At 41.9% G+C, this 25100-nt stretch overlaps 1 protein-coding gene and 1 pseudogene across 4 annotated transcripts in view; one reads left to right on the top strand and one right to left on the bottom strand.

The window, feature by feature from the left end:
* The window catches only part of LAMA1 (laminin subunit alpha 1), a 157215-nt gene that overhangs the window by 72711 nt on the left and 59404 nt on the right, over positions 1-25100 (top strand). For all 4 annotated transcript variants that reach the window (XM_048840308.2, XM_048840309.2, XM_075125308.1 and 1 more), the window contains 15 exons: positions 52-153; positions 4326-4537; positions 5924-6035; positions 6976-7086; positions 7907-8034; positions 8598-8684; positions 8945-9156; positions 10569-10675; positions 11772-11952; positions 13668-13804; positions 17583-17819; positions 21694-21837; positions 22223-22402; positions 22983-23168; positions 23849-23976. In XM_048840308.2, coding sequence (XP_048696265.2) covers positions 52-153; positions 4326-4537; positions 5924-6035; positions 6976-7086; positions 7907-8034; positions 8598-8684; positions 8945-9156; positions 10569-10675; positions 11772-11952; positions 13668-13804; positions 17583-17819; positions 21694-21837; positions 22223-22402; positions 22983-23168; positions 23849-23976 — 2264 coding nt within the window. The remainder of the gene's footprint in view (positions 1-51; positions 154-4325; positions 4538-5923; positions 6036-6975; positions 7087-7906; positions 8035-8597; positions 8685-8944; positions 9157-10568; positions 10676-11771; positions 11953-13667; positions 13805-17582; positions 17820-21693; positions 21838-22222; positions 22403-22982; positions 23169-23848; positions 23977-25100) is intronic.
* On the bottom strand, positions 19398-19527 carry LOC125633157 (U2 spliceosomal RNA; annotated as a pseudogene).

Genomic DNA, 25100 nt, shown 5'->3' with positions numbered 1-25100 from the left:
CACATTGATTGCTGTTAATTTTCTTTTAAGATTTGGATTTTATAATTTCAGCTCACTGCCTTTGGTGGGTACTTGAAGTACACTGTGTCTTATGATATTCCAATGGAAAGTGTGGACAGTGATATGGTATCTAATGTGGATGTTATCATTGCGGTAAGTTTTTTATTTAACTGGGCTTTCCCCAAAAATATAGAGGAATGATGGTATGCAATGCTAGATTAAAAAAAAGAAAATAATGTTTACACCAGTTTTTAGCTTAATTATTAAAGGTCAACAAAATGTTATTGCTCAACTTCCTAATCTTTCCAATCATTTATTTTTAATCCTGGGCACTCAGTCTCTGACTACCTTTAAATAAGTACATGTTAACATAAAATATATGGAGCTGAGCAAAAGTGGTGATTACTACATGTACAGAGCTCTGTTTACACCAGGAATTAAAATAGGTTGTTTTCTTATTTGTAAAAGAGATTTATTTGTTTATTGGTTTAGATTTATGTAATAATTAACAAGATGCCTACACAAGATCTCTAGGCACTCACACACTGAATCTTAGAGCATAATGCAGTGGAGCTGGGCAGGGAAAGTTAATTCCGTTTTGCAGAGGATTTTGATATTTAAATTTTGGTTTCGTTCTGATTCAGAATGGAAACCAAACAGTTCTAAATTGTCTGAAAGGGAATGGCACTCCAGCTATGAGACAGTCCACATGGTGCTGGAAGCCCTGACAACCCTGACTCCAAGGCAGTCCATGTGGACCTTGGGAGTCCAGGCTGCCAAGGAGCCACAAGTCCGGCAGCTGGGACTCGCAGGGCTTCCAGGCTCTTGGCTGTCCATCAGCCCTCAAGGTAGGCAGCCAAGGAAACCTGATAGACAGTGTTCCATCGGCTTCCTGCACAGGTTCTGTCAGAACTTCACTGAAATCCAGGCATCTGCATGAAACTCTTTGATTTTGACAAATCAGCAAATTCTTATGGAAAAAATGGTTCATTGGAATTTTTCCAACCAGCTCTACTCAGCAGTGCTAAAATAAATTGTGCTTTCCATCCCCCATCATTCTTGAAACATACCTTCAGCTCTTTCCAAAAACCCTATCAAGCTGATGGCTCTTCCAAGCCTGCTTGGAAGTTCACCAAATTTGGGTTATTTTGAATGAAGGAGAGGAGCAAGTTCCAGAGCTCTAAAGTCCTTATAGAGAATGCCCTGTGAGCAGCTCCATCTCCTTTACAATATAAGATATCCAGCTGAAGCACCTCAGTTGTTCTCAGTTGTGGATTTATATTGTGGGAAGTAAAGCAGTCTTTCAGGCAAGTCCCAGTCCATGTAAAGCTTTCTAGGTCATAATCAACACTTTAAACTCTACCCCAGAAACTAGTAGGTAGCCAGTTGAGTTCTTGAGCCACTGGTGATAAATGTTTGCAGCGAAGTGCTCCACTCAGTAAGTGAGCTGCAGTCTCAGTGAACATGTAGTGAACATCTACACAGCAAGGAGAAGCCCGTGGCAGTGAGCCTTAGAGCCTGGGTCTACAGTCGCACTTCTATGTTAAAAATAACGGAGTAGATGTTCAGGCTTGGGCTCTGAAGCCTAGCGAAGGGGGTGAGCTTCAGAGTCCAAGCTCCAGCCCAAGCCTGAACATCTACACATCTATTTTTAGCGCCGTAGCACAAGCCTAGTGAGCCCAAGTCTGCTGCTTGCTGTATAGATGCCCCGTGTGGATACAGATTTATACCTGTGGATGCAGATATCTGCGGATATAAATTGGTGTCCACAGAAGCGCAGGGCTTTCCCAGGAATCACAGCAGCAAAAGTAGCAGAACTGTACTACCCCCCAGCCCCACCCACTGGGGCGGGCTCCACGTTCACTGGCAGCTGTCTCTGGTTGCACTCTTGTGTTAAGACAGGAGTTGCAGGCAGCTGCGTGGAAGGGACAGGGGCAGGGCTGGGGCGCTGGGGATGGTACAGCTGCGCCAGAGAAGCTGCCAGCGCAGGGCACTGGCTCCTGTGAGCAGCAGCCCCATGTTCTGCTCCTTTCACCGCTGCGGTTCCTGGGAGAGCCCTGCGGTTGTGGATACTGATTTATAGTCAGGGATATCCTCATCCACGGATATAAATTTGTATCTGTGTTGGGCTCTATGTATAGACATACCGTAACTGGCTTAAAGATGTATCTCCATGTAAAGCACATTGCAATAGTCATTTCAATTTAGCTACATTTTTGATTGTGTAAAACCTGAGATAAGATTAGAATAAGCTTCTTTAAAAGTGTCCACAGGATCTGCTGCAGAGGGTTGAATGTGTTATGGTCAATTGTTGAGAATGGCAAATCTGTGGCTTTTTGCTGGCTTATATGCACGAAGTGTAGTGTGTGCGTGGACAGATGCATGCCCATCATGTCACATAGGGTGATCAGACGTCCTGTTTTTATAGAGCCAGTCCCTTATTTAAGCCCTCCTGCAGGTGTCCTGTCTTTTTCTTAAAAACAGGCAAATTGTCCTGTATTTTCATCTCTCCCCCATCAGTACTGGCGGGTCCTGCTACTCGCTGGATCCCTGTTTGCCAACCGCCCGCCCTCCAGCAGTGAGTGGGGGGGTCCAGTGGCTGACTATGGGGGTGGGTGTGCAAGGCTGGTGGCGGGGCAAAGATGCAGTGCATGGGGATGGCCGCTCTCTCTGCTGGTCCATCAGCAGAGCTCTTGCTGTGTTTCGTCTCTCAGCCAGCAGGCCCCTGCCTGCCATCCTGCTTCTGGCCAACGCTGACTGCGCACTGCGAGCTGCAGTGGCTGGTGTGTGTGGACAGGCACCAGGCAGTGGCCAGTTATGTGTCTCCTTTGCTGCCCACCCATCGGCCCTTTACATGCCCCCCCTCTTGCTGTCCTCTCCCTGCTTTGCCCCTTCACCCCCACCAAACCCCGCTGCACCTCCATACCCCCCGGGTGGGGCGTATCCTGCTCCCAGTGCTGTGAGGAGAACCAGCCCTTGGTCAGAGTGCTCAGCTCACCAGCAGCCTGGCCAGTAGGTTCCTTCCTTTCCCCACTGCTTCTGGCTGGGCTGACGCCCTGGAAAAGCCCAAGACCCTCTGACCTGGGGCGCTGGCCAGGAGGAGTGGAGCCCTGTGCGTGTTAAACCCCCGCACAGCGCTGGCATGGGGAAGCCTCTCTGCTCATCAGCTAAGCTCTGGAGTGGAGAGGGGAAGCAATTTACCGCCTGTTCACCCCCCGACCCTGCCGGCATCACAGCAGCCCCCCAGGCAGAGGCTTAGCACCCTCTTCTCTTACCCCCCAGCCCTGGGTCCTGACCCTAGGGAGTATGGGGCTGTGCTGTCCCCTAGGTACCCTCGCCTGGCTGGTTTGCTGAAGCCTCTGCAGTCAGGTTCCCTGGGCCCTGGTGCACAATGCATCCTTAGAGCTTAACCCCTTCCTCCCCGTGCTGTAGCTGGGGGACAGGAGGCGGCTGGGTTATGTCAGTGGCCAGCAGCAGCCTGGAGGTGTTAGCTGCCTTTCCACACTGTGTGGGCAGGAAGGGACAAGCTACTTCCAGTGGGGGGAAGGAGGGGGAGAGAAAAAGAAGAGATGAGCTCAGCAAAGACATGGGCCAGGTCATCCCTCTCCCCTGTGTCTGGAAGCATCTTCTGTTCCTTCCCTCCCGTAGAGTGCCAAAAGCTGCTGCTGGCCACATTCTGGTGTGAACCCTGGCAGAAATCTGGGCATACATTACCCACCGCCCCACACACACACGTGTTGTGTCAGGAAGACATGGTGCCAGGTACCAGGAGAGGCAGGTCGGTCCTGGGGTCCCAGCATGGAAGGTGGAGAGTGCCGGGCAGGGAGGGTTGGTCGCTTCTCTCCCCTGCCACCCTGTGAGAGAGGGGTGTGTGTGTGTGTGTGACCTCTCCTTGTGTGAACCCTAAAGCCTTAAAGATAAGGTAAATAAAAATAATCCAGCTACGCAGTATTTCTTTTCAGTCAACTTGATGGTAATGTGAACATTTGTACTGCACAGTTCCATTTGATTGCCATTGAACTCACTTGAATACAAATAATTTTACCAGGTGACCCGTATTCAGTATAGGGAAATATGGTCACCCTAATCATGTCATACTGTCAGGCATCTCTACAGAGACCTTGCAGTTTATGAATATGTTTACCTGTGAAGTGAGCAGTGAAAAAGTTTAAAAAACAGTTACTTTACAGGGTTTTTCGGAGTGCATGGAAAGTAGTAGCTTATTGTGTGGACTGAAAATAAACATCATTGTTAACTAACACTTACACCCTAGCACCTAAACTTAAACCTATATCTGTCCGTTAATGTATCTGTTTTGATTTCAGGGCAATGGACAGATTTTGAGCACCAGATCTGAGGGGCTGTCATTGCAACCCTATGAGGAGTACTCTAATACAGTGAAGCTTGTGTCTGAGAACTTAATAGACTTTAATACAAAAAAGGCTATAGATCGGGACAGGCTGATGACTGTTTTAGCAAATGTGACTCATCTTCTGATCAGGGCCAATTACAACGTTGCAAAAAGAGCCATATACAGGTGAGTGAAGAGAGAAAATTCAGATTCATTCATATGCCTTTGATAATTTTAGGTATATTAAACATCATTGACTTTGGCACTATTCCTAAGGTGTTGGCAAAAGATATTCCATTTGAAACCTGATTTTAATTTCCTCCCAAAGAATTCCTTGTGAGCTGAATTGTCTCATGGTTGGTCTCATCCCAAAATAAATATTTCTGTCATGTGTTTAAAAAAAAAAATATGCAGTTGATTCTGAGTTATCCTGTAGTGGAAACGTTTTCAGTGTTATAAAGAATAGCCTACAGCCCCACTGCAGTGACACTTGTCTCTAGGAGGGAGGGTGTTTTGTTAGAAGGAAACACCTTCTGAACACTCAATAGAGTTGTTTTATTTTGGGATGTAGGAAGCAAGCCCAACATTGGCTGATTTAAGGTGCTGGCATGGCATGGCATCTGAAGGGATGTTAAAGGAGACCCATCTGCAAGGTAGCACTTGCTTCTTTCCCTGGGCCCAGCCAATGGCCTTCCTCCCTCCTACCTTAATATGGTAGTATTTTTGAGTCACCAAATTTGGGTTTGCTAGTTGTGCATGAAGCAGGCCAAGCTGTTTTGGCACCCGCTCTTGTGGAGTGGTAGTAAATGTGTTCAAGGCTTGGCCTACTCATGATTCTGGATTGGCTACACAAGGTTGTTCTGATCACCCTGTTTGTGGTTGGGAAGGAGTGCCTCCCTGTGGCAGAATGCCTTTGTTTGCATTAGGGGGTTGTGCCTTCCTCTTTACACATTGGTGGGAATCAGCGGGCAAGGCTGATACTACATTAGTGATGTGTAAATACTTGAGGCATGGTCTAATAGATCGAACATACAAATGTTGGGTTTTTTTGTTTCAACTCTGTGATGAAGCCATTATCTTAGCCTTACATCCCAGATTCCTGGGTTAGTTTGGAAAAATGGGGCAGGTTAAAGTTATTAACACTGGAAGAGGATTATCTTAATTACTGGGCAAAAATCTGAGACTACCCAAACAGTTGTGCCTGGTTTTCCTGAGCAAAGAAGAAACTGAAATGCAAATATTCAGTTAAGGATACCGTTTCCCCACAACAGAGGGCACTGAGGTGCAGTAGTAATGCTAGGATAACACAGATAATGGGACCACTGCGGGGGCTTTGGCCACTGTGTTTCAGTTAACAGCTCTTATTCCCATCTTGAAGTTATTCGATTTATAAATAAAGTTCTTGTCTGAGTCTTTAAAAACAGGGATTTTTGTCTGGTCTTTATTTGACATCATCCTGAAACAGCACTTAGCAATGTTCTCTCCAAAAGATTTATTGTTCAGAGCAAACCCTTCTGTTTATAATGAACATTGGGGAAGCAAGTGCTGTGATGGCTTTCTGTTTGGTCACAGGCTGGACTCTGTCACTCTGGATACAGCAAACGCTAATGCTATCGATCTGGCATCAGCAGCAGAGGTGGAACAGTGTGAATGTCCTCAAGGTTACACAGGGATTTCCTGCGAGGTAACATCTCAGACTGTTTTATGTGTGCCCAAAGTGTGCACATTTTAAAACCATCTAATTATTACAAATTGTCTTTAATTACACTGTCATGGAAAAATGTGTTTTTGGCAAAACGTTATATATCCAGTTTGACATACATACTGTATTTTAACTTCTCACATGGGGTCAGCAGCCTACTCTATATACATCATAAGTGTTAGTGTCTAGAGGCACTATATGGCATCATAATGCATTTCCTTAATTTTATTTGGAAACACTAAAGGTTAATGATGTACCGGAGAACATCAACGATGGAGCTGAAAGTAGCTGTATAAGCTTCCCTAAGTTTGCTATGGTGCGGTAATTGAGCCTGCAGTTATACAAAATTCCATTTTCATTTTGTGACATTGAATTGTCAGCGCTGAGTTTATTGGAGAGCATTATGTGATGAGGGAGGCAGCTTGGTGACTAGGCATGGTGAGAACATTCCAAGCATGCGATGAATCATATAAGAAGGCATGGACATACCGCCTGGGAACAGGAGACTATTGAGGATGGCATCAGTGGCAGAGCAGAGGGGAACTTTTTAGCAAGTAATGCCAGTGCGAAGCACTGGTCTTTTTGAAAAGCACCACTGGAACTTCAATGACTATGCAAAGCAGACAGAACGTCTGTTTCGATTGTCTCATAAGAAAGAGTCTTACATATGTAACTGCACAGAACTTATTTTACCTCCTTCAAGTGGATGAAGGGCTGAATCAATGTTTTATAGACCTGATTCTTATCCTCTTTACACCAGTGCAAATCAGTGATATCAGTGGAGTTACAACCGTATATAGTACCACAGTACTTCCAGTGTAAGTGAGAGCAGAAGCAGGCTGTATGTTTTCAGAAGGGGTTTCTTTAATAATTCTCTAACATGTTCTTTAACACATACTATGCTGTATTTTTTTTTCTTCAGTCCTGTCTCTCTGGGTACTACCGTGTGGGTGGAATACTCTTTGGAGGTATTTGTCAACCCTGTGAATGCAATGGCCATGCATCTGAATGTGATATTCATGGTGTTTGCTTTGTAAGTCATCTTTCAATGTGTTTGTGTTTTGAGCATCTTTTTAGGAATTATGAGAGCATTTGGCTATGGCAGAATGTGCAGTTTTACAGTATATTTAGATAGAGCAATGGTCACAAGAACATTCTCATTGCAGAATTTACTTCATTGTTTATTGAATGGTGCTCTCAATGGGTGTAGTTACATAGTCCATTCCAGTCTTATACTTGAAATGAAGAATATCGGTGGAACTGGTAATAGCTTTAGAATCATAACTAAGATAAAGAAATCCTTTCCCCCTGTGTGTTAGCTAATAAGAGATCAGTCCCTCCCCCATTCATGTCAATGGTAAAACTCCTATTGAACTGAATGGGAATAGAATTATGCCACAATGTAGGGCAGATTCTGCCCTCAGATATATTTGCAAGTCCACTGAGTGACATTAGTGGGAGTTAAGCATTTCCTTGTAGGGGGAGGATTTAGCATTCAGAAGTTTTTCCGAATTTTAAACCAAAAAATATATAATGGCTATAAACAAGAATGAAATATGTAATAGGCTTGTTGTTGCACATGTATACATTTATCAGAATAGATTTAGTTTTGTGTATAAGTAATGCTTTTGTCTAATGAGATCTAGGGCATTCTAAAATGTTGGAGGGGGTTTAGTTAGAAATTGTTGTTATCGATGTGGACAAACTAACTTTGTTTTCAATGGTCTGCTCTGTTCTTCATGTCCTCTCCTTGAATCTTAATGCAATGTTGCATAAAGACTTATGCCGAGATCCCTCTGGGGATGAAAAACCATCAAGAACAAATATGAAAAGATTTCTTCCATGTCTCACAGGCTTGTCAACACAACACTACAGGACTTTCCTGTAATCAGTGCTTGCCAGGGTTCTATGGAACTCCATCCCGAGGAATGCCAGAGGACTGCCAGCCATGTGCCTGCCCACTAAGAACTGATACAAACAAGTAAGCTGCTTGCCTAAGATTTTCAATTGCATCTTCAGCAACATCAGCTGGATGGTGGACACAGAAAGGAGGATAAAGAAAAGGAGGATGAAATCCAAAGGGGAGGTAGAAAGACATGAAAGTAGAGGAAAAATGTATCCCATTAGAAATACCTTGTGTCAGGCAGACAGAGGAAGGCCAAATTCATAGGTGAAGCTCGGAGAACCTATGTTGGTGTAATTTACACATTGAGGGGACTGGAAGAAGATGCAAGTTACACGGGCTTAGATTTATACTGGATTGTGGCAGGAAGGCCCTGGTTCTTGTTTACGTTTGGGCCACATTACTCCATTCTGGCAGAGTAAAGAGGCCTTAGTATAAATGAGAATCAGGACAAAATCAGTGTTGAGAATCAGTGTTGCATCGGAAAAGTTACGTGAGGTGAAGGGACATGATAGGTTTAATAAGGAAAGGGCCAGACTTTAGGAAGCTAAAAATCGTAAATCTTATTCATTTGAAAACAAATTACAGAGTTTTGAAACTCTTTGCATTGATAATGACCCCCCTCAAAATATTCTTGATAGTTTCAGTCCCACCTGCCACATGGACAATAGAGGTGAAGTTATCTGTGACAAGTGTCTACCAGGCTATGCAGGATCACGGTGTGAAAGGTATGTACTGCAATGTTGGGAAAAATCTGTATCATTGTTATCCTCAGACAGATATCTATCTATCTGGGGAAGAAGTGTTTACATCAAGTGTATGAGAATACTCCTGAGAAAATATGGATTTTCCCCTCTCATTATATCTCCATTTGGTTTTATTCAGAGGATCTTTGGATAAATATTGATCAATAGTAAAACTTGCTAGGTGGGGTAACTATTTGACATGCCTGCATTCAGTCTGATACAGCTTTCAACCTATTGTACAGATGTGCTAATGGTTACTACGGAAATCCACTGGTGCCTGGAGAGTCATGTGTTCCTTGTGACTGCAATGGCAATATAGATCCAACAGAAGATGGCCACTGTGATGCACTCACAGGAAAGTGTCTGAAATGCGTGAGAAACACTCAGGGCCATCACTGTGAAAAGTGTGCTGATGGGTACTATGGGGATGCCGTGATTGCTAAAAGCTGTCATGGTAAGTTCTTGCTATTATGGTTATAATTGAAAGCATCCAGAAATGTAGCAGGCACCTCACAGAACAGACAGAAAGACATTATCCCTGTTTTGAAGAGCTTATGGTCTAGCATAAGATGTGTGATTTGACAAGTCAGGGTAACAAAGCGTAGAGAGGGCTTGAGTGAGCAAGTATTACAGCAGTGAGGTTACATTGTTACCCAGTTTACACTTAAGCTTGTGCATGTCTGGCTGATTCACTGCTGGGGGTCATCACATAAGAATTTGATGAAATGGGCAGTGCCAAAATGTATTAGGTGCACCTGACCTTGTGCTGTTGTTTGTATTCAGTTAGTGGGCCACTCAGCACTGACATTCAAGATACCCGTACCAGACACTTCCTGTCTTGGTGTGTTGCTTGTGGAACTGGAAGAGCTATAGAGGTGGCATACTTCTTTCCTAGAGATGGGAGACACTCACGTTGCTAAACAGTAACGGCTCCGGCTGATTTAAGAACAGCAGTGACTGGATCAAAGAGACACTTGTGGACAGTGGTATTCCTCTGTCACAAGAATGCTGGCCATGACAGACACCTGGCCAGAATGCTGTGGGTGTACAGCAAGGGGGAGTGTTTAAAAAAGTAATGTCCACTTTCAAAGCAATAATGTTAAAACTATAGCTTGAATACTGTATGTAAACTACAGTAAAGTAATAAGAGATCTGACTACAAAGCAAGTTACACACATCTAAAATTTCCAAGCAGAGATAAACTGCCCCTACCCTGTAAGAAAAAATAGTATCAGAAAAATATTTTTTGCAACATGTAAGTGTGCAAAGTCTATGTTCTTTCTGATTATGAATGCAGATTCATTGCATACATTCCATACATGTCAAATATATCTTTGTGTTCACAGAGCTCAATACAGGCACCAACATAACTCAACTGTGTAAACTGGGAATCATAAAGCCAGATTTTGCTGTTGGTTACCCAAGTGTAAATCCAGAATAACCTCACTGAAATCAGTGTTAAACTGAATTTACACTGGTATAATAGAAGGCAGAATTTAACTCAAAGAAATTTGAAATGTACATGATCTGATAGGCCATCCCTTGCAAATGTAGGATTATGTGTTCCCTACAATATATTCCTGGTGTGGGGAGAAGAGAGCAAATGTAAATGAGCACAAAGTTGTAATTTTACGTCTAGTATTTGGGTTCTTCAATAGGGTACATCTCTCTGGTTTACTTTGTGCATCTCTGCTCAATACTACACAACTTTTTCTGTTTAGTTTGACCCATGTGCACATAAATGTATTAACCCATGGGAGACAACAGTCGGATTTGTCCATTATATAGAGATATGTTGTTCTGTATAATAATGAATTCATATCCATAGGCATTAATACACTTTTATTCTTCTTTCTTTAACATAAGTCTGTGAGTGCCATGTGAATAGCTCCCTTTCAAACATTTGCCATCGTGAGACTGGCCGATGTCACTGCAAACCAAATGTGATTGGACCAAGATGTGATACATGCGTGGTAAGAAATGAAACCCCCTATCACCAATATACATTTTTTAACATCAGGTTCAAAATGCAATGGCAAAGAGGAAATTTTTGGCCTAGTTAAATGCAAAGTGAATAATATCATTGCATATAAAGGAGGTCAGAAGGGGAAGGTGATGTCTTTGACAAAAGTTGAATTGAATTTCAGCCAGCTAGCTGTTTACAGTGTTGTATTTAGCTCACACACTCTGATTTCCTTCCCCACCCCTGAAGAAGAATTCTGTGTAACTTGAAAGCTTGTGCCTTCCAGCAACAGAAATTGGTCCAATAAAAGCAATTACCTCAACTACCTTGTCTCAGCCAACTAGCTCTCATTCATGCTGTGATGCTGGAAGAGATGTCTGCATTCTCTAGGCTGGATGACATAGAAATATAAAGTTGAGCATTGTCAACATACTAAAAACACTTCAGCCCATTTCTTCTTATTAAGTCTCCTAACAGCCTCACATACCCACTGAATAAGAGTGGTGACAGCAAAGAATCCTGTGGCATTCCACCTAAGAGAGCCCTACCTAATGAGAGAACTTTAATCTTAATTTACTTGTCACCTTTTATGTTGTTCATTCACTGTTTGCATTTTTACAGCTTGGACAGTGAACCAGGAGTGGGCCATTTCACTGTATAGTCCTGATGCATTAACAAAATTGTGCTATGACTGGACTTTCACCACTTCAGGGAAGTGTTTAAATGAAAAAAAAAAAATCCAAAACTGTACACTGAAAAACCTTGGGAATATCTCTTTAACAGATGAGGTTAGAAGATATTAGAGCATTTCTGGCCCTGAGCATACTATGTTAGGCCTTGTGTCCTGTAAGGTAAAGAATCTTTCCCTCCTCTGGGTCTTCTGAAGGAGGTGGGATCATTGAACATTCCTACATACAGAGGAACAGTAAATGAGTAATGTTGGGGATTCTTCTACCCCCTCCCGCAGCCAAACAAAGCCTGCAAACGTTCATGCAGGTCAAGCGGCAGGAGTGGATAATATGAAGTGATCAAAGGGAGAGAATACTTTTGCATTTTCAGTGTGTTTGGAAATTTAGCTGAAACGTGGTTTCCTTCCTGTCCAACAGAATGGTTATTATGGCTTGAATACTGGACTTGGCTGCCTTCCCTGCAATTGCAGTCAATATGGCTCAGTCTCCGAGGATTGTAATGATGAAGGACAGTGTCACTGTGTACCAGGAGTGGCTGGGGAGAAGTGTGATCACTGTGCTCATGGCTTTTATGCATTCCAGGATGGTGGCTGTACACGTAAGCAGTAATCTGTGTTCTCCTCAGAGTTTGTTTCACTTTGAGGATTTCTTTCAACACAGTATTTTATGTTACACTTCAGGAAAGGTCAGTTTAAGAAATATTCACAAATCCTTGACAATGGAATGGTCCCCTCATACTTCTGCTAAACAGATTTAAAAAAAAACCTTTTTGGAGTCTTTGTAAGAAGAGATGACTTTTAAATATCAAGAAATAATAATAATAAAAAAAATTGCTAGAGAAATGTACAGTTTTAAACTATTCGGCAATCTCTTGCCAAAATGTCTCCACTCCTCCAGAGAAAACAGAAAGCAACAATCCCCTTTTCCCTCTTTGCCCCCAAAATGTAAACGCTAAAAGTGAATAATGTTATATAGTTGTTTGCACTTCTTCTCTTCCCTAATTTTTTTCTGCATTTCATGTGTTACACAACTTGTGAGGCTACATCACTCATTATATTTCCAATATCACCACCTGGTTGTAAAACAACTTTTAGCCATAGTACGATGATAAAATGTTAATCCAAAAGTAAGCAAATCCTATTGCAGACCAGTATGCTAGACAGTTCATTTCATATACACCATAACCAAAGGAAAGTCTCCTTGTATCTGACTGAAAATAGCACCATTGTGTCTCACAGAATACAATAGTGGGTAATATGTAATGTGAGGAGATAGTGTAGCTGTATATATTTTAGGAATTAAAGCTGGAATTTTCAAAGGGACCTAACTCTCTTTGAAAATTCCAGACTTAAATCTTTGTATATTAAAAGACCCACAAACATTCAAACGGATCTCTTAAACTCTGTATTTTTTGTAGTTTGAATTTACATTTTTCATAATATTTAGGATAGTTAATATATGCAAGTAACCTATCCTGATACTAATTTTTTCTAAAAAAAAAAAAAAAAAATCCCATTATTATAGTCCCTTAAATTATGCATGTCTAACAGTCCCTCCAATTTTTATAGTATGTTTTCAAACATTACCCTACCTCCTGATAATCTACAATTTTCTATCTGTCAGTCCAGGTTCTTCTGTTGATGCCTATCACTGTAATATTTGAATAACCTAGGGCAGATTTACTGGGCCACATACTGATTTCCATTCCACACCACACAGATCAGAATCTAGCAGCAGCAGGCCACTGGAGAATTCTCTGAGTGGAGTGGAACACTGCACTGGTGTACAGCTGGCAGCGCCAGCTGCTCTGCATTGGAGATCAGGGGGTTGCGTTGGGCGTGGGGAGTTGTTCCACACCACTCCATTCTACCAATCGTCTACTAGCATATAGTCCTTTAGGGACCATATGCCCATGATGTGAGTCAGAACAGCCCCTAGGACTGGTGCAGACCTGCCCACAGTCTAACTGGCTCACTGATGCTTCCCTTCCACCCCCTCTTCCCCTTCCCTGCACCAAGCAGAACTCTGATACAGAAGAGAATCTGGCCCATTATTTAAAAATTTATTCATAGGAAATTCTATAGGGTTCATCATTGTATCTGAGTGCTTAAGCAGATGAAGGAAAAGAGTTGAAAAAGTAAAGGCTATGGAGTCTATTCTGCTGTCAACACTCCTATGAATAGTATTATTCATGGTGCATCAAGCAGAGTATAACTGTAGTCACAGCAGCTGGAACTCACCTTGTTGCCCAGCTGTGGTGAGAGGAGCCCAATGAATGGCAAAACTAATCATTTGGGCCTATTTCTCTTGCAGCTTGTGATTGTGCTCATACTCAGAACAACTGTAATGAGGATTCTGGTCAGTGCATCTGTCCCCCTCACACGCAAGGACCAAAATGTGAACTCTGCGAGGACAATTACTGGGGTCTTGATCCTAAACATGGCTGTATGGTATTGTATGCTTCCTAAAATCCTGCAATTATTTTAAGAAATTCACATTGCAGTAAGGGATTTGCCAGTAAGTAAGTTGGTCAGAAGTGGCCTCAAGTTTTGAATGCCTCATTCCTGGTTGCCTGATTTGAGTGGAAACTGCTGGGCACTCAACAATTTAAATCGGTAAATAGGCACCTACATATGGATTTAGAACCCTAAGCTTTAGGCATCCATCTTTGAAAATCTTGGTCAGAGTGTGTGCTTTGGGCTACAGCACAGGCCCTATTAAAAGTTTGCCGTATGCTTTTTGTCTCTAGCCAATGGTGCCGTAGCTTTGGAATCTACAATAGTTACTGTCAGTAGGAAATCTGGTTACTGTGCTATAGAATAGACATGATATTGTGCTTCTAAGAACAATCAAATCTAGTACGTCTGACTTCATTCATTTTTAAAATAGCTAATGTATATTGTGTGTTTCACACTCAGGTCATTATATAAATATTATTGTCTGTTAACGAATTATTTAAGCATTAATAATTTGCTTAGAGGTCTCTGTTGCCGAGTTAGTCCAGTGACCAGTGCAGACTGACTAATGTCAATACTGCCATCATAAAATTAGATTAACATTCTATTTAAATCAATGTTATGGGATGATTCCTGTTTCATGCCTGGAGAAGTAACTCATTCCAAGTGCTATGGTGATGATTAGCTTGAATGGCACAGCATGGAATGTTGAGCTCAGAAGATTTTAGTCTTTTTATTGCTCCAGGAAGGACCTCTTCTCAACGGACCAATAATGTAAGCTAAAAATTTATAATGAAGCAGTGCAAATGCCAGCTCAGGGCAGTTCCCGTGGAGCAGTAACCAACTGGGAGAGTATTCATTTTTAGGCAATTAACCTCAACCAGTTAATTCCTTCCACCCCTCGGAAAAGGCACTGGGCCAAGCTTTAATGTAATCATAACATGTCTGGGATTTCAGTAAACACAGTCCCATAATTTTGTACTAGTTGACTTCAGTGGTGATTCTTGTGGATGAATTGCAAGGACAATAAACCTGAAAAGTACTGCCAGAATTTAGTACTTCATAGAATTTATGGACAGTACAGCAGTCAGTCCAATTGTTGCATTTATTTAATTTTAATTTTTTAAAAATCAGGATTGTAACAAATTACTGTAATCTTTCAGGTTTCAAAGTAGCAGCCGTGTTAGTCTGTATCTGCAAAAAGAAAAGGAGTACTTGTGGCACCTTAGAGACACAAATTTATTTGAGCATAAGCTTTCGTGAGCTACAGCTCACTTCGTCAGATGCATTCAGTGAGAAATACAGTGGGGAGATTTATATACATAGAGAACATGAAACAATGGGTGTTACCATACACACTGTAACGAGAGTGATCACTTAAGGTGAGCCATTACCGGCGGGGTAGGGGGAGACCTTTTGTAGTGATAATCAAGGTGGGCCATTTCCAGTTGACAAGAATGTCTGAGGAACGGTGGGGGGTGGGGCGGGGTGGGAAATAAACAAGGGGAAATAGTTTTACTTTGTGTAATGACCCATCCACTCCCAGTCTCCATTCAAGCCTACGTTAATTATATCCAGTTTGCAAATTCAGCAGTCTCTTGTTGGAGTCTGGTTTTGAAGTTTTTTTGTTGAAGAATTGCCACTTTTAGGTCTGTAATCGAGTGACCAAAGAGATTGAAGTGTTCTCCAACTGGTTTTTGAATGTTATAATTCTTGACGTCTGATTTGTGTCCATTTATTCTTTTACGTAGAAACTGTCCACTTTGACCAATGTACATGGCAGAGGGGCATTGCTGGCACATGATGGCATATATCACATTGGTAGATGTGCAGGTGAACGAGCCTCTGATAGTGTGGCTGATGTGATTAGGCCCTATGATGGTGTCCCCTGAATAGATATGTGGACACAGTTGGCAACGGGCTTTGTTGCAAGAATAGGTTCCTGGGTTAGTGGTTCTGTTGTGTGGTTTGTGGTTGCTGGTGAGTATTTGCTTCAGGTTGGGGGGCTGTCTGTAAGCAAGGACTGGCCTGTCTCCCAAGATCTGTGAGAGTGATGGGTCATCCTTCAGGATAGGTTGTAGATCCTTGATGATGCCTTGGAGAGGTTTTAGTTGGGGGCTGAAGGTAATGGCTAGTGGCATTCTGTTATTTTCTTTGTTGGGCCTGTCCTGTAGGAGGTGACTTCTGGGTACTCTTCTGGCTCTATCAATCTGTTTCTTCACTTCAGCAGGTGGGTATTGTAGTTGTAAGAATGCTTGATAGAGATCTTGTAGGTGTTTGTCTCTGTCTGAGGGGCCCTCAGGTTCCCCCTCAGGTTCCCCTCTGCCCGCCCCCCCTTTCCCCCCCGAATCTCCTGCTGGTAATAGTTCACCTTAAGTGATCACTCTCGTTACAGTGTGTATGGTAACACCCATTGTTTCATGTTCTTTGTGTATATAAATCTCCCCACTGTATTTTCCACTAATGCATCCGATGAAGTGAGCTGTAGCTCATGAAAGCTTATGCTCAAATAAATTTGTTAGTCTCTAAGGTGCCACAAGTACTCCTTTTCTTTTGTAATCTCTCAATAAAGCCTGCAATCTCATTGATTTATAACAAGTTCTTGCTTGCTTGTTTGGCAACCAAGTTGTAAATCTCTACATCGTCAGCTAATATTCTGAATATTTGGTGCAGGATTGTGCCTCACCTCTGTGTGTGTTTGCTGAGCCATAGGAGGAGTTGGGAGGCACAGACCCTCCTGGGTCTCCCCGTCGAGTGGTGTGACTTCACACCCCGCCAAATGGGCCAGTGCCTTATTGATACAGTTGAACACATAGCAAACCCTGGAAGTTTTCTGACTTCCCAGGCTACAAAAATGGAATGTTGCCTTTTCATAGAACCATCACAGAAATTATGCACTCCTTTCTGCTAAACTCTTTGCATTTCTCTTTCTTCTATTTTATAAATTACTTTAGTCCTGGCACCAAGCAATACACTCTGGGCTCAATCCTCAGCAGCAGTGAGTTTACACATGGCACAGCTAAGCTGTAAAGCACCTTTCTGCTCCCCATTGTAGGCCAGCCTGGGCCTAAAATGGCCCCTGGTATAATTTAGTGCAAGCTAAATTACATCAGCTGCAGGTAATCCCTGCTCCAGGCCAGGATCTGGTGCAATGCCATTCACTCCTCCTGGTCCCTTCCAACCTCAGGTAAACTCCAACGCACCCTTGAGGTGGAATAAGGGAGTGAAGGCCATCCAGCCAGCGCTGGCTTTGTCCTACCCCAGGAATCCCCTATATTAGGGGGAAATCTTCATTTTCCCCTTCAGGGCAGCTTTCCGCAGTGCTCAGCGGCACTAAACAGCCAGAAGAGGGGTCAAGGATTGAGTAAAAGCATAGTCAAGTTATAAGAGTACAGTGTGTTTCTCTTTCCTACAGTGTAGTGATTTATACCTTAGCTTCCTTTTCTTATACTTTTGCCATACAGGTAGAGGTTGAAGTAAATGCAAATTGGTGCCTGTATTTAAAAAACTTAGTGGTTGTATTTAAACACAACTTTTCTCAATTTTTACCATATATTATTAGAAATATCAGGTTTTTTCTTTTCACTGCTCCCCATTTAGGAACCCTTGCTTTATATCAGATATCATTGTGTAATAACTGTTGGCAAATGTTGCTTTCTTTTTATTTGCCACTGTAAACTGACCATGCAGTTTGTTATAACAAAGTTGTTTCTAAATATCTACTGTACATGAGCTATGAGAACTTAAAATTCTTTCTTATTTTTCTTTTTAGGCCTGTGACTGCAGTGATGTCGGTTCAACCAGTCTCCAGTGTGACTTACAGACAGGTCAATGCCAATGTAAAGATGAATTTGGAGGAGAAGATTGTTCTAAGTGTGCCTTAGGCTATAGGGACTATCCAGATTGTGTTTCCTGTGACTGTGACTTGAGTGGCACCAAAGCAGACAAATGTGATGAGAGTCAAGGAGTCTGTAGTTGTGAAGAAGAAACTGGCATTTGTGCCTGCAAGGTATAATATTCAACAGGAGTGAGAGATTGCTGTCTTTTGTTTGTTCCATTGTTTTAAATTGCCCTATAACTTTATTTTTAGCTTATTAGACATGATCCTGCAGTCCTTTGCATAGGCAAACCTCTCAAAGAAATAAATGGGGATTTTTCTGTATTAGGAATCCAGGATCAGGTCCATATGTATGGTCACCCATAAAAGGTAGATTCTAGCTAGCTGGAATGAGGAATCCTTGATAAGCTTAAAAACTCCCACAGTACATTCCGACAGAACAATGATTGGATTCTTTATAGTCTTGCATAGGATTTTGAATTTTTCACAACTGCAGTAAAATTGCAGTACTGAATTCACATACACAGACACAGGTTTGTTCTCTTTATTTATTGCAACTGGGTGAATGGCAAATCCATGTGTTCTAAAAGTAAATTTTACAATGTGGGTCAAGAAGATTTCTGTGACAATCTTTTTTATGGTGCACAGTGCCCTCTGGGACATCAGCTAGTATTGCAGATCAGAAATGAATGATGGTACATTTGTTTTATTTTCATATTTCATTAATAGGCTCCTCTCTATTTCATAATGGGTACAAAAGCCCATTATCATAAGACAGAAGGCTGGCTATGAGTTCTGAGAATGTTTGTTTGTAGGTCTTATTAAGCTTATAGTAGTTTTGCCACTGACTTCAATGGGGACCAGGATTTCACCTGTTATCTATGTAATGAGCTTTTCAATAGCAAGAATATCACACCAAAAAGTTTTAATTATGCAAGTTCCTTGTATTCCATTTTTATTTAATGTTTTATTTCCTGTGTGATTTTTGCCTCATCAATAGCATAAATAATAACAATTTTTACCCAATAACTGAAAATAATTTTTTATTCCATATTTTGTCAGAGCATCTCTGGGAGGTGTATTACACAAGAGAGAACCAAATCAGTACAGAAAAATTGTTCTAACCTCATTAGTAGTGCAGAGATAACATTTCAACCCAAGGCCAGAGAAAAATACATTGTCTCATTCCAAGACACTCTAGGGAGTTTGTGCTGTTGGTATGAAACCTTCAGAATGCATCACCTGAATGGATATAGTTGGGAGAACAATTTCTGATGAAGGTGATGGTTTAGTAATATACAAGTACATCCCCCCCTCCATTCTCCATTTTGGCAGATAATTATTGCTTTACCCACTTTGTAGAGATAGCTATTGCATAGAAAGCATTTATACATACAAGCCTGAATCAAAAATAACTTATTTTGATTAACAAATTAGTCTAATAAAATAAAAACTGTTATTAAAACTAACGTTTAAAATCAAAGTTTACACAAGTTAAGAAGGAAGGTATTATACATCTGGGGTCAGGCTTGGGTTATGAGAGATTACAAGTATCGGTTACAAGGTTCACAAGATACATACATAGTATATAACCAGCATAGACCCAGATTGGGGTGCAAGAGTTTTTAAAGTGTCTCTGAGTACGTGATCTCGGGTATGCTACCCATAGAATATATTTAGAGTGCAAGTCAGTACTGGTGTAATGAATTCAACTGATTCTATTTTTTAACCACAATAGTCTCCCCCGAGGGAAGATGCACCATTCCTGGAGGTACTGCAATACCAGGTCGATGAGTGGAATGGATGGAGCAAGCTCCTATTCCATATCCTTGTTCCAAAAATCCATTTAATATATAGTCCTCTATTATGACTTTGCAATTCTACAACTTCCTTCCATCCAAGGATATCAAAGCACATAAAAAAATTAATTAGTTAAGCATCACAAAATACCTGTGAGATAGGTGTCTTAAGTAGTATTATCCTCCTTGTACAGATGGAAAAATTGAAGCACAGAAACATTATATTACTTGTACACAGGAAGTTTTTATTGGAGATGGGACTACAACAAAGATTCTGACTACTAGACCTGTTTTATTACCATAAAAGCTTTCCCCCTCAGAAATAGATCAAAAAAGCTTTATAAAGATTGGGAGAAACTGACTAATGTAAACCCAAATCCTTTCATATGATGTAAAGCTACTAGGCAAATGTAAAACTTTAAGCTTTCTCCATTGCAACCAAATGCACTCCTTAAAAGATACGTTTAAATACAGTGGAGTCGCATCTTACGTGGGGGTTAGGTTCTAAAGTCAGCGTGTAAGGTGAAAATCGCGTATAGTCAAAATTACCCTTGAAAATCCTTTAAATCGCAAACCGGAGTGCTGCAGCATGGCCAGGAGCATTGTCTACGATCAGCAACACTTTAAAGTAAAGTCCTTTCTCTTCAAGGTACTGCTTGACCTCCGGAGTGAAACACTTGTGGAACCAATCCAGAAATAATGCTGCCGTCACCCAAGCCTTTTTATTTGATTGCCAGAACACAGGCAGGAGATTTTTGTTCTTGCCTTTTAGGGCACGGGGCTTTGCAGCCCTGTAGAGCAAGCCCGGCTTTATTAAATGCCCAGCTGCATTGCCACAAAACCACACAGTCACACGGTCTTTAGCTGCTTTGAAGCCAGGGACTTGTTTTTCTGATTTTGAACTGTAAGTGTGGTTGGGCATTTTGGGCACTTTTTCCAGAAGAGCCCAGTCTAGTCAGCATTAAAAACTTGTTCTGGAAGGTAGCCCTTTTCTTCTATGATTTTCTTTAATTTTTCGGGGTAGGCTTTTGCTGCCTCTTCATTGTCAGATGCAGCTTTACCAGTAGTCTGCACGTTTTTGAGGTTGAAGCGGTTCCTAAAACTGTTAAGCCAACCTTGTCTGGCTTTGAATTCCTTCTCATCACAAGGCTGTCCCTCTTCAGTGGGAGGTTTGAACAACGCGTAGAGGCTGTCTACACTACCTGCTCGATCGGCAGGCAGCGATCGATCCAGCGGGGATCGATTTATCACTTCTAGTCTAGACGCGATAAATCGACCCCCAAGTGCTCTCCCGTCGACTCCTGTACTCCACCGCCGCGAGAGGCGCAGGCAGAGTCGATGGGGGAGCGGCAGCAGTCAACTCACTGTAGTGAAGACACCGCGCTGAATAGATCTAAGTACTGTACGTTGACTTCAGCTTCGTTGTTCACGTAGCTGAAGTTGCATAACTTAGATTGATCCCCCCACGAGCGCGTATAGTTGAATTCACGTAAGTTAAATGTGCGTACGATGCGGCTCACCTGTACATAGATATTAGTGAGATCTATGATATCACCCTGTATCCCCAAAATGTTAAAGATGTGCCTGTGCCAGTAGAATTAGGGATATAAATATGCCGAAGAGGTGAACATCTACATCTAAAAGTCAGTAAAGATAGAAAAAAGTTTTTCTCCATATAAGTGAAAGTGGCCACACTCAAAAGAGCTGTAGAAATGGGTAGAAGGCCTCTCTCTGAAGGCTGCTGTGAAGGGGGCTGATCAGTGCCAACTGTAAGTTGTGTTGGTTTTTATTTTTAAAGTGAACTCTATCCGTTAGGAAGCAGATTGACCCCACTAGTTCATTTCACAGAAGCACATCCAGGGTCAGATTCTGCCATCCTAACTCACACTGAGCAATACTCTCCTCTGTGAGTCATCCCGTTTATTAGAAACAAAAAATTAACTGAGAGTCAGTTTTTTCCATCTTTTTCTAAATTTGTGGCTGCTAATTTTTACTAGAATATTCCAATGTTTTATTTTTGCTTGAAATTAAATTAGCTGTGTTTAAAAAAATGTCAGTAATGTATAGCAATGGAAAAATTGCATCTACTGCACAACTGCTACTAGTAACACTGAACAGTCACAATACTTGTTATAAACTTGTTGTTACACCATTTGTACAGCAGGGAAGCATTGCCTTTCTTAAAAGATCATCTTTCATTCAACTTGCAGAGCAATAAAATGTAAACATATGTATTTTTTCTCCAGGAAAATGTATTTGGGTTTCACTGCAGTGAATGCAAGACTGGAACCTTTGCTCTCCGTGCTAGCAATCCTTTAGGATGCACTCCATGTTTCTGTTTTGGGCTGTCAGAGTTTTGCTCAGAATTAGAAGACCATGTGAGAATTCCGGTAAGTAAAGCAGTTTAAACTTTTGGGTCCAATTTTCTTCCACCACAGTGACTTGAATGAAATTGCATAGTTCTGTCATTCTGAGCTGAATTTGGTTCACTCTCTCATGTATGTAAAAGGTGTGGGGAGAGTATGGAAGAAGAAAAAGTTTAGTTAAGAAAGCTAAGCATTGGTATTCCTATTTCTAAAAGCACATATTAAACTTCTGCAAAAATTTAAAAGATAATTATAAAGATTGTGTCTCCATTTTTGTAACATGGCTATAGTATTTTTATTCCTCCTAAACAGAGTTTTAAAAATCTCACATAAGCTGAAACTGTTTATAGTACATTAAATTTAGATGAAATAATATTGTGGGGTGCTTCTATTGTTCCTGGTGTTGTAGGTAACCTTAACTCCAGATCAGTCCATTCTGCATGTGGTTTCTCAAAGTAACCTCACTGGAACAGTTGAGGGTGTGTTTTCTCAGTTTTCTGATGTTTTACTGGATGCCACAACTGTCAGAGAACACTTGAAAACTGAGCCATTTTATTGGAGGTTACCAGACCAGTTCCAGGGAGACCAGGTGAGATATTTCAGCTAAGAACATGAGTAAGTGTCATTTTATCATAATGGTGTCTTATCCTGATTGCACATGTTTCTGAGTTAAATCAACTATTGCAATTAAAGAGTTGAAACATTCTGAATTTAAAGTTGTCAGATTTGTAGCATATATAACTATCAATTCACACTGTACATCTTCCCATGGGGTTTTACTTGTCTCTTAAGTCTGGGGGCATCAATACTTTATCACTGTGGTATTTTTCAGGGTTAGTATGCGGAAGAAATGTTGCTGATAAATAACCTGAAAGAGACTTCAACCATGACATTTTATACAGAAAATAGATTCTATAAACTTTTAAAACTGAGGAATTAAATGAAATTTCATGGCACACCTTGAAACAGCGGAAGCCTAACAAAGACACATATGACTACTTTTTAGAAATGCGTATTTAATTTTGTTGCAGGATTTTCTGAGTTTAAGTTTATAGGTTTTATAGCAAATTCTTCAAAGAACTGACAGAGTTAAGTCTTCTGATGGCAGTGATCTATTTTCAACCGGTATCCTTAGAGAGAATAAATTCAGTAATGTATCATCCAAACAGCTCATGGCCTATGGAGGAAAACTGAAGTATATTGTTGCCTTTTATGCTTTGGATGGCTTTGGCACGTCAAACTTTGAACCACAGATTCTGATAAAGGGGGGTCGCACCAGTAAATTGGTCATCTATGTGGATATCTCTGCCCCACAAAATGGAGTAAGAAGTGAGGAGGAAGTAGAAATGAAGGAGGTGAGCTAAAACAATTTGAACAAAGATGGCGTGATATAGGGGTGATTATATAGGTGAATAAAGATGGCCTTTTCCAGAAAAAAATATTTATGTGGGTGTTTTGATAAATGAATATCTGACTTAAAATGAAACAGTGAATAAAGCCCTTGAAGTAAAATGCACATTAAGAGAAAAATGGCTGACTAATGTCACTTCATGAAAATAAATGGGGAATTAAACTGAAAGTTAGTTTCTTCACTTGTTTATTTAATGCTTTGAAAATGCTGATTATGGGAAGCTTTTGAAAATTAGATTGAGATCTGTATTAGCAAATGAAATGCCCTTGAATGTTGTTTTCCTGGGCCAGTGTGGCAGTTTAGTGTTATTGTGTTGCTCTGTCAGAAAGGATATCAACATTTGGGTTTGACTCATAGCCTGGCAGGGACTAGGAATGTGTTGGGACCAGTATGCCAAGTCCAAAGGGCGGAAAGGAACACCTCATATTGCTCTCTGGCAATCTCTTGCTGCATATATGTTCTAGAATGAGATGCACTCAGCTTCCTTCGACCAGATCACCGCGATTAATGAATGTATTTCTCAAAGGGTGGAGGGATGAAGGGGAGAGATTGTTGCCTTTAAACAAGTATGTGGCCATGAATATTTCTGCTTTAATTAATGTAAATTAATTCTCTTCCTCCTAGCATGTGTGGAAATACTTTAACTCTGTGTCTGACCAATCTGTCACACGTTCTGACTTCATGTCAGTGCTTAGCAACGTTGAGTATATCCTTATCAAGGCATCATATGGCCAAGGATTACAGCAAAGCAGGTAAAGCATCCTCTGAACCGGCTGTATTAATTTTAGCTTAACCTAGGAACAGTCCTAACAAGGCTTGTCAGATTTCAATTTTTATTTTTTATAATTTCTATGGAGAACATCGATGTATAATTTTACACTTTTTATCAAATTAAAATTTTCACAGTTGTGTAAACTGATGGGTTTAAAACACTTTTTAAAATGTCATTGATTACAATTTTACTAGTTTGTGGGAAATTATGGTGGGGTCAGACTGTGGGTGGTCGTGGTCAGACATTAATTATTCAATAACAGTAGACAATGAGATTCAAAAAGTTAAAGCTTTAACATAAAGCATAAGCACCTATTGCCTTGAATAGAAGCAGGATCTCTTCTAAATTCCTTCATTTTCTGTGAAGTGCTAAGTGTCACTGTTGCTTGTATTAGTACGAAAGCTCATAAAGAAGCACAATGACTTGTCTACTTGGACAGCAGAGGCACTTATATATCTCCTAAATCAGGGGTGGGCAAACTACAGCCCATGGGCCGGATCCGGCCCATCAGGGCTTTGGATCTGGCCCGCGGGATTGCCCCTCCGTGGTGCCGCAGGCCCCGTGCTGTGCTCAGAAGCGGCCGGCAGCACATCCCTGGGGTCCCGGGTTTGTGTGAGAGGAGAGGCCAGAGGGCTCCGTGCGTTGCCCTTGCCTCCAGGCACTGCCCCCCGCAGCTTCCATTGGCTGGAAACGGGGAACCGTGGCCAATTGGAGCTTCGGGGGAGGTACCTGGAGGTGTGGCAAGGACAGTTCATGGAGCCCTGTGCCCCCCCTCCCCCAGGAGTCGCGCAGGGACGTGGTTCCGGCCACTTCCCGGAGCGGCGCAGTGTGGGACCAGGGCAGGCATGCAGGGAGCCTGCCCTGGCCCCGGTGTACGCCACTGCCATCCCGGAGCCGCTTTAGGTAAGTGGCGCTGGGCTGGAGCCCGAACCCCTCCTGCCCCCTGCCCCCCAACTCCCTGCCCTGAGCCCCCTGCTGTACCTTGCACCCCCATGTACCCCAATTCTCTGCACTGAGCCCCCTGTCGCACCCCGCACCCTTCCTGCACCCCGACCCCCTGCCCTGAGCCTCCTCCTGCACCCCAACGCTCTGCCCTGAGCCCCC

This window comes from Caretta caretta, chromosome 2 (assembly GCF_965140235.1).
Source record: "Caretta caretta isolate rCarCar2 chromosome 2, rCarCar1.hap1, whole genome shotgun sequence".
NCBI lineage: Eukaryota > Metazoa > Chordata > Testudines > Cheloniidae > Caretta > Caretta caretta.
This window is presented reverse-complemented; position numbering and strand designations above follow the sequence as displayed.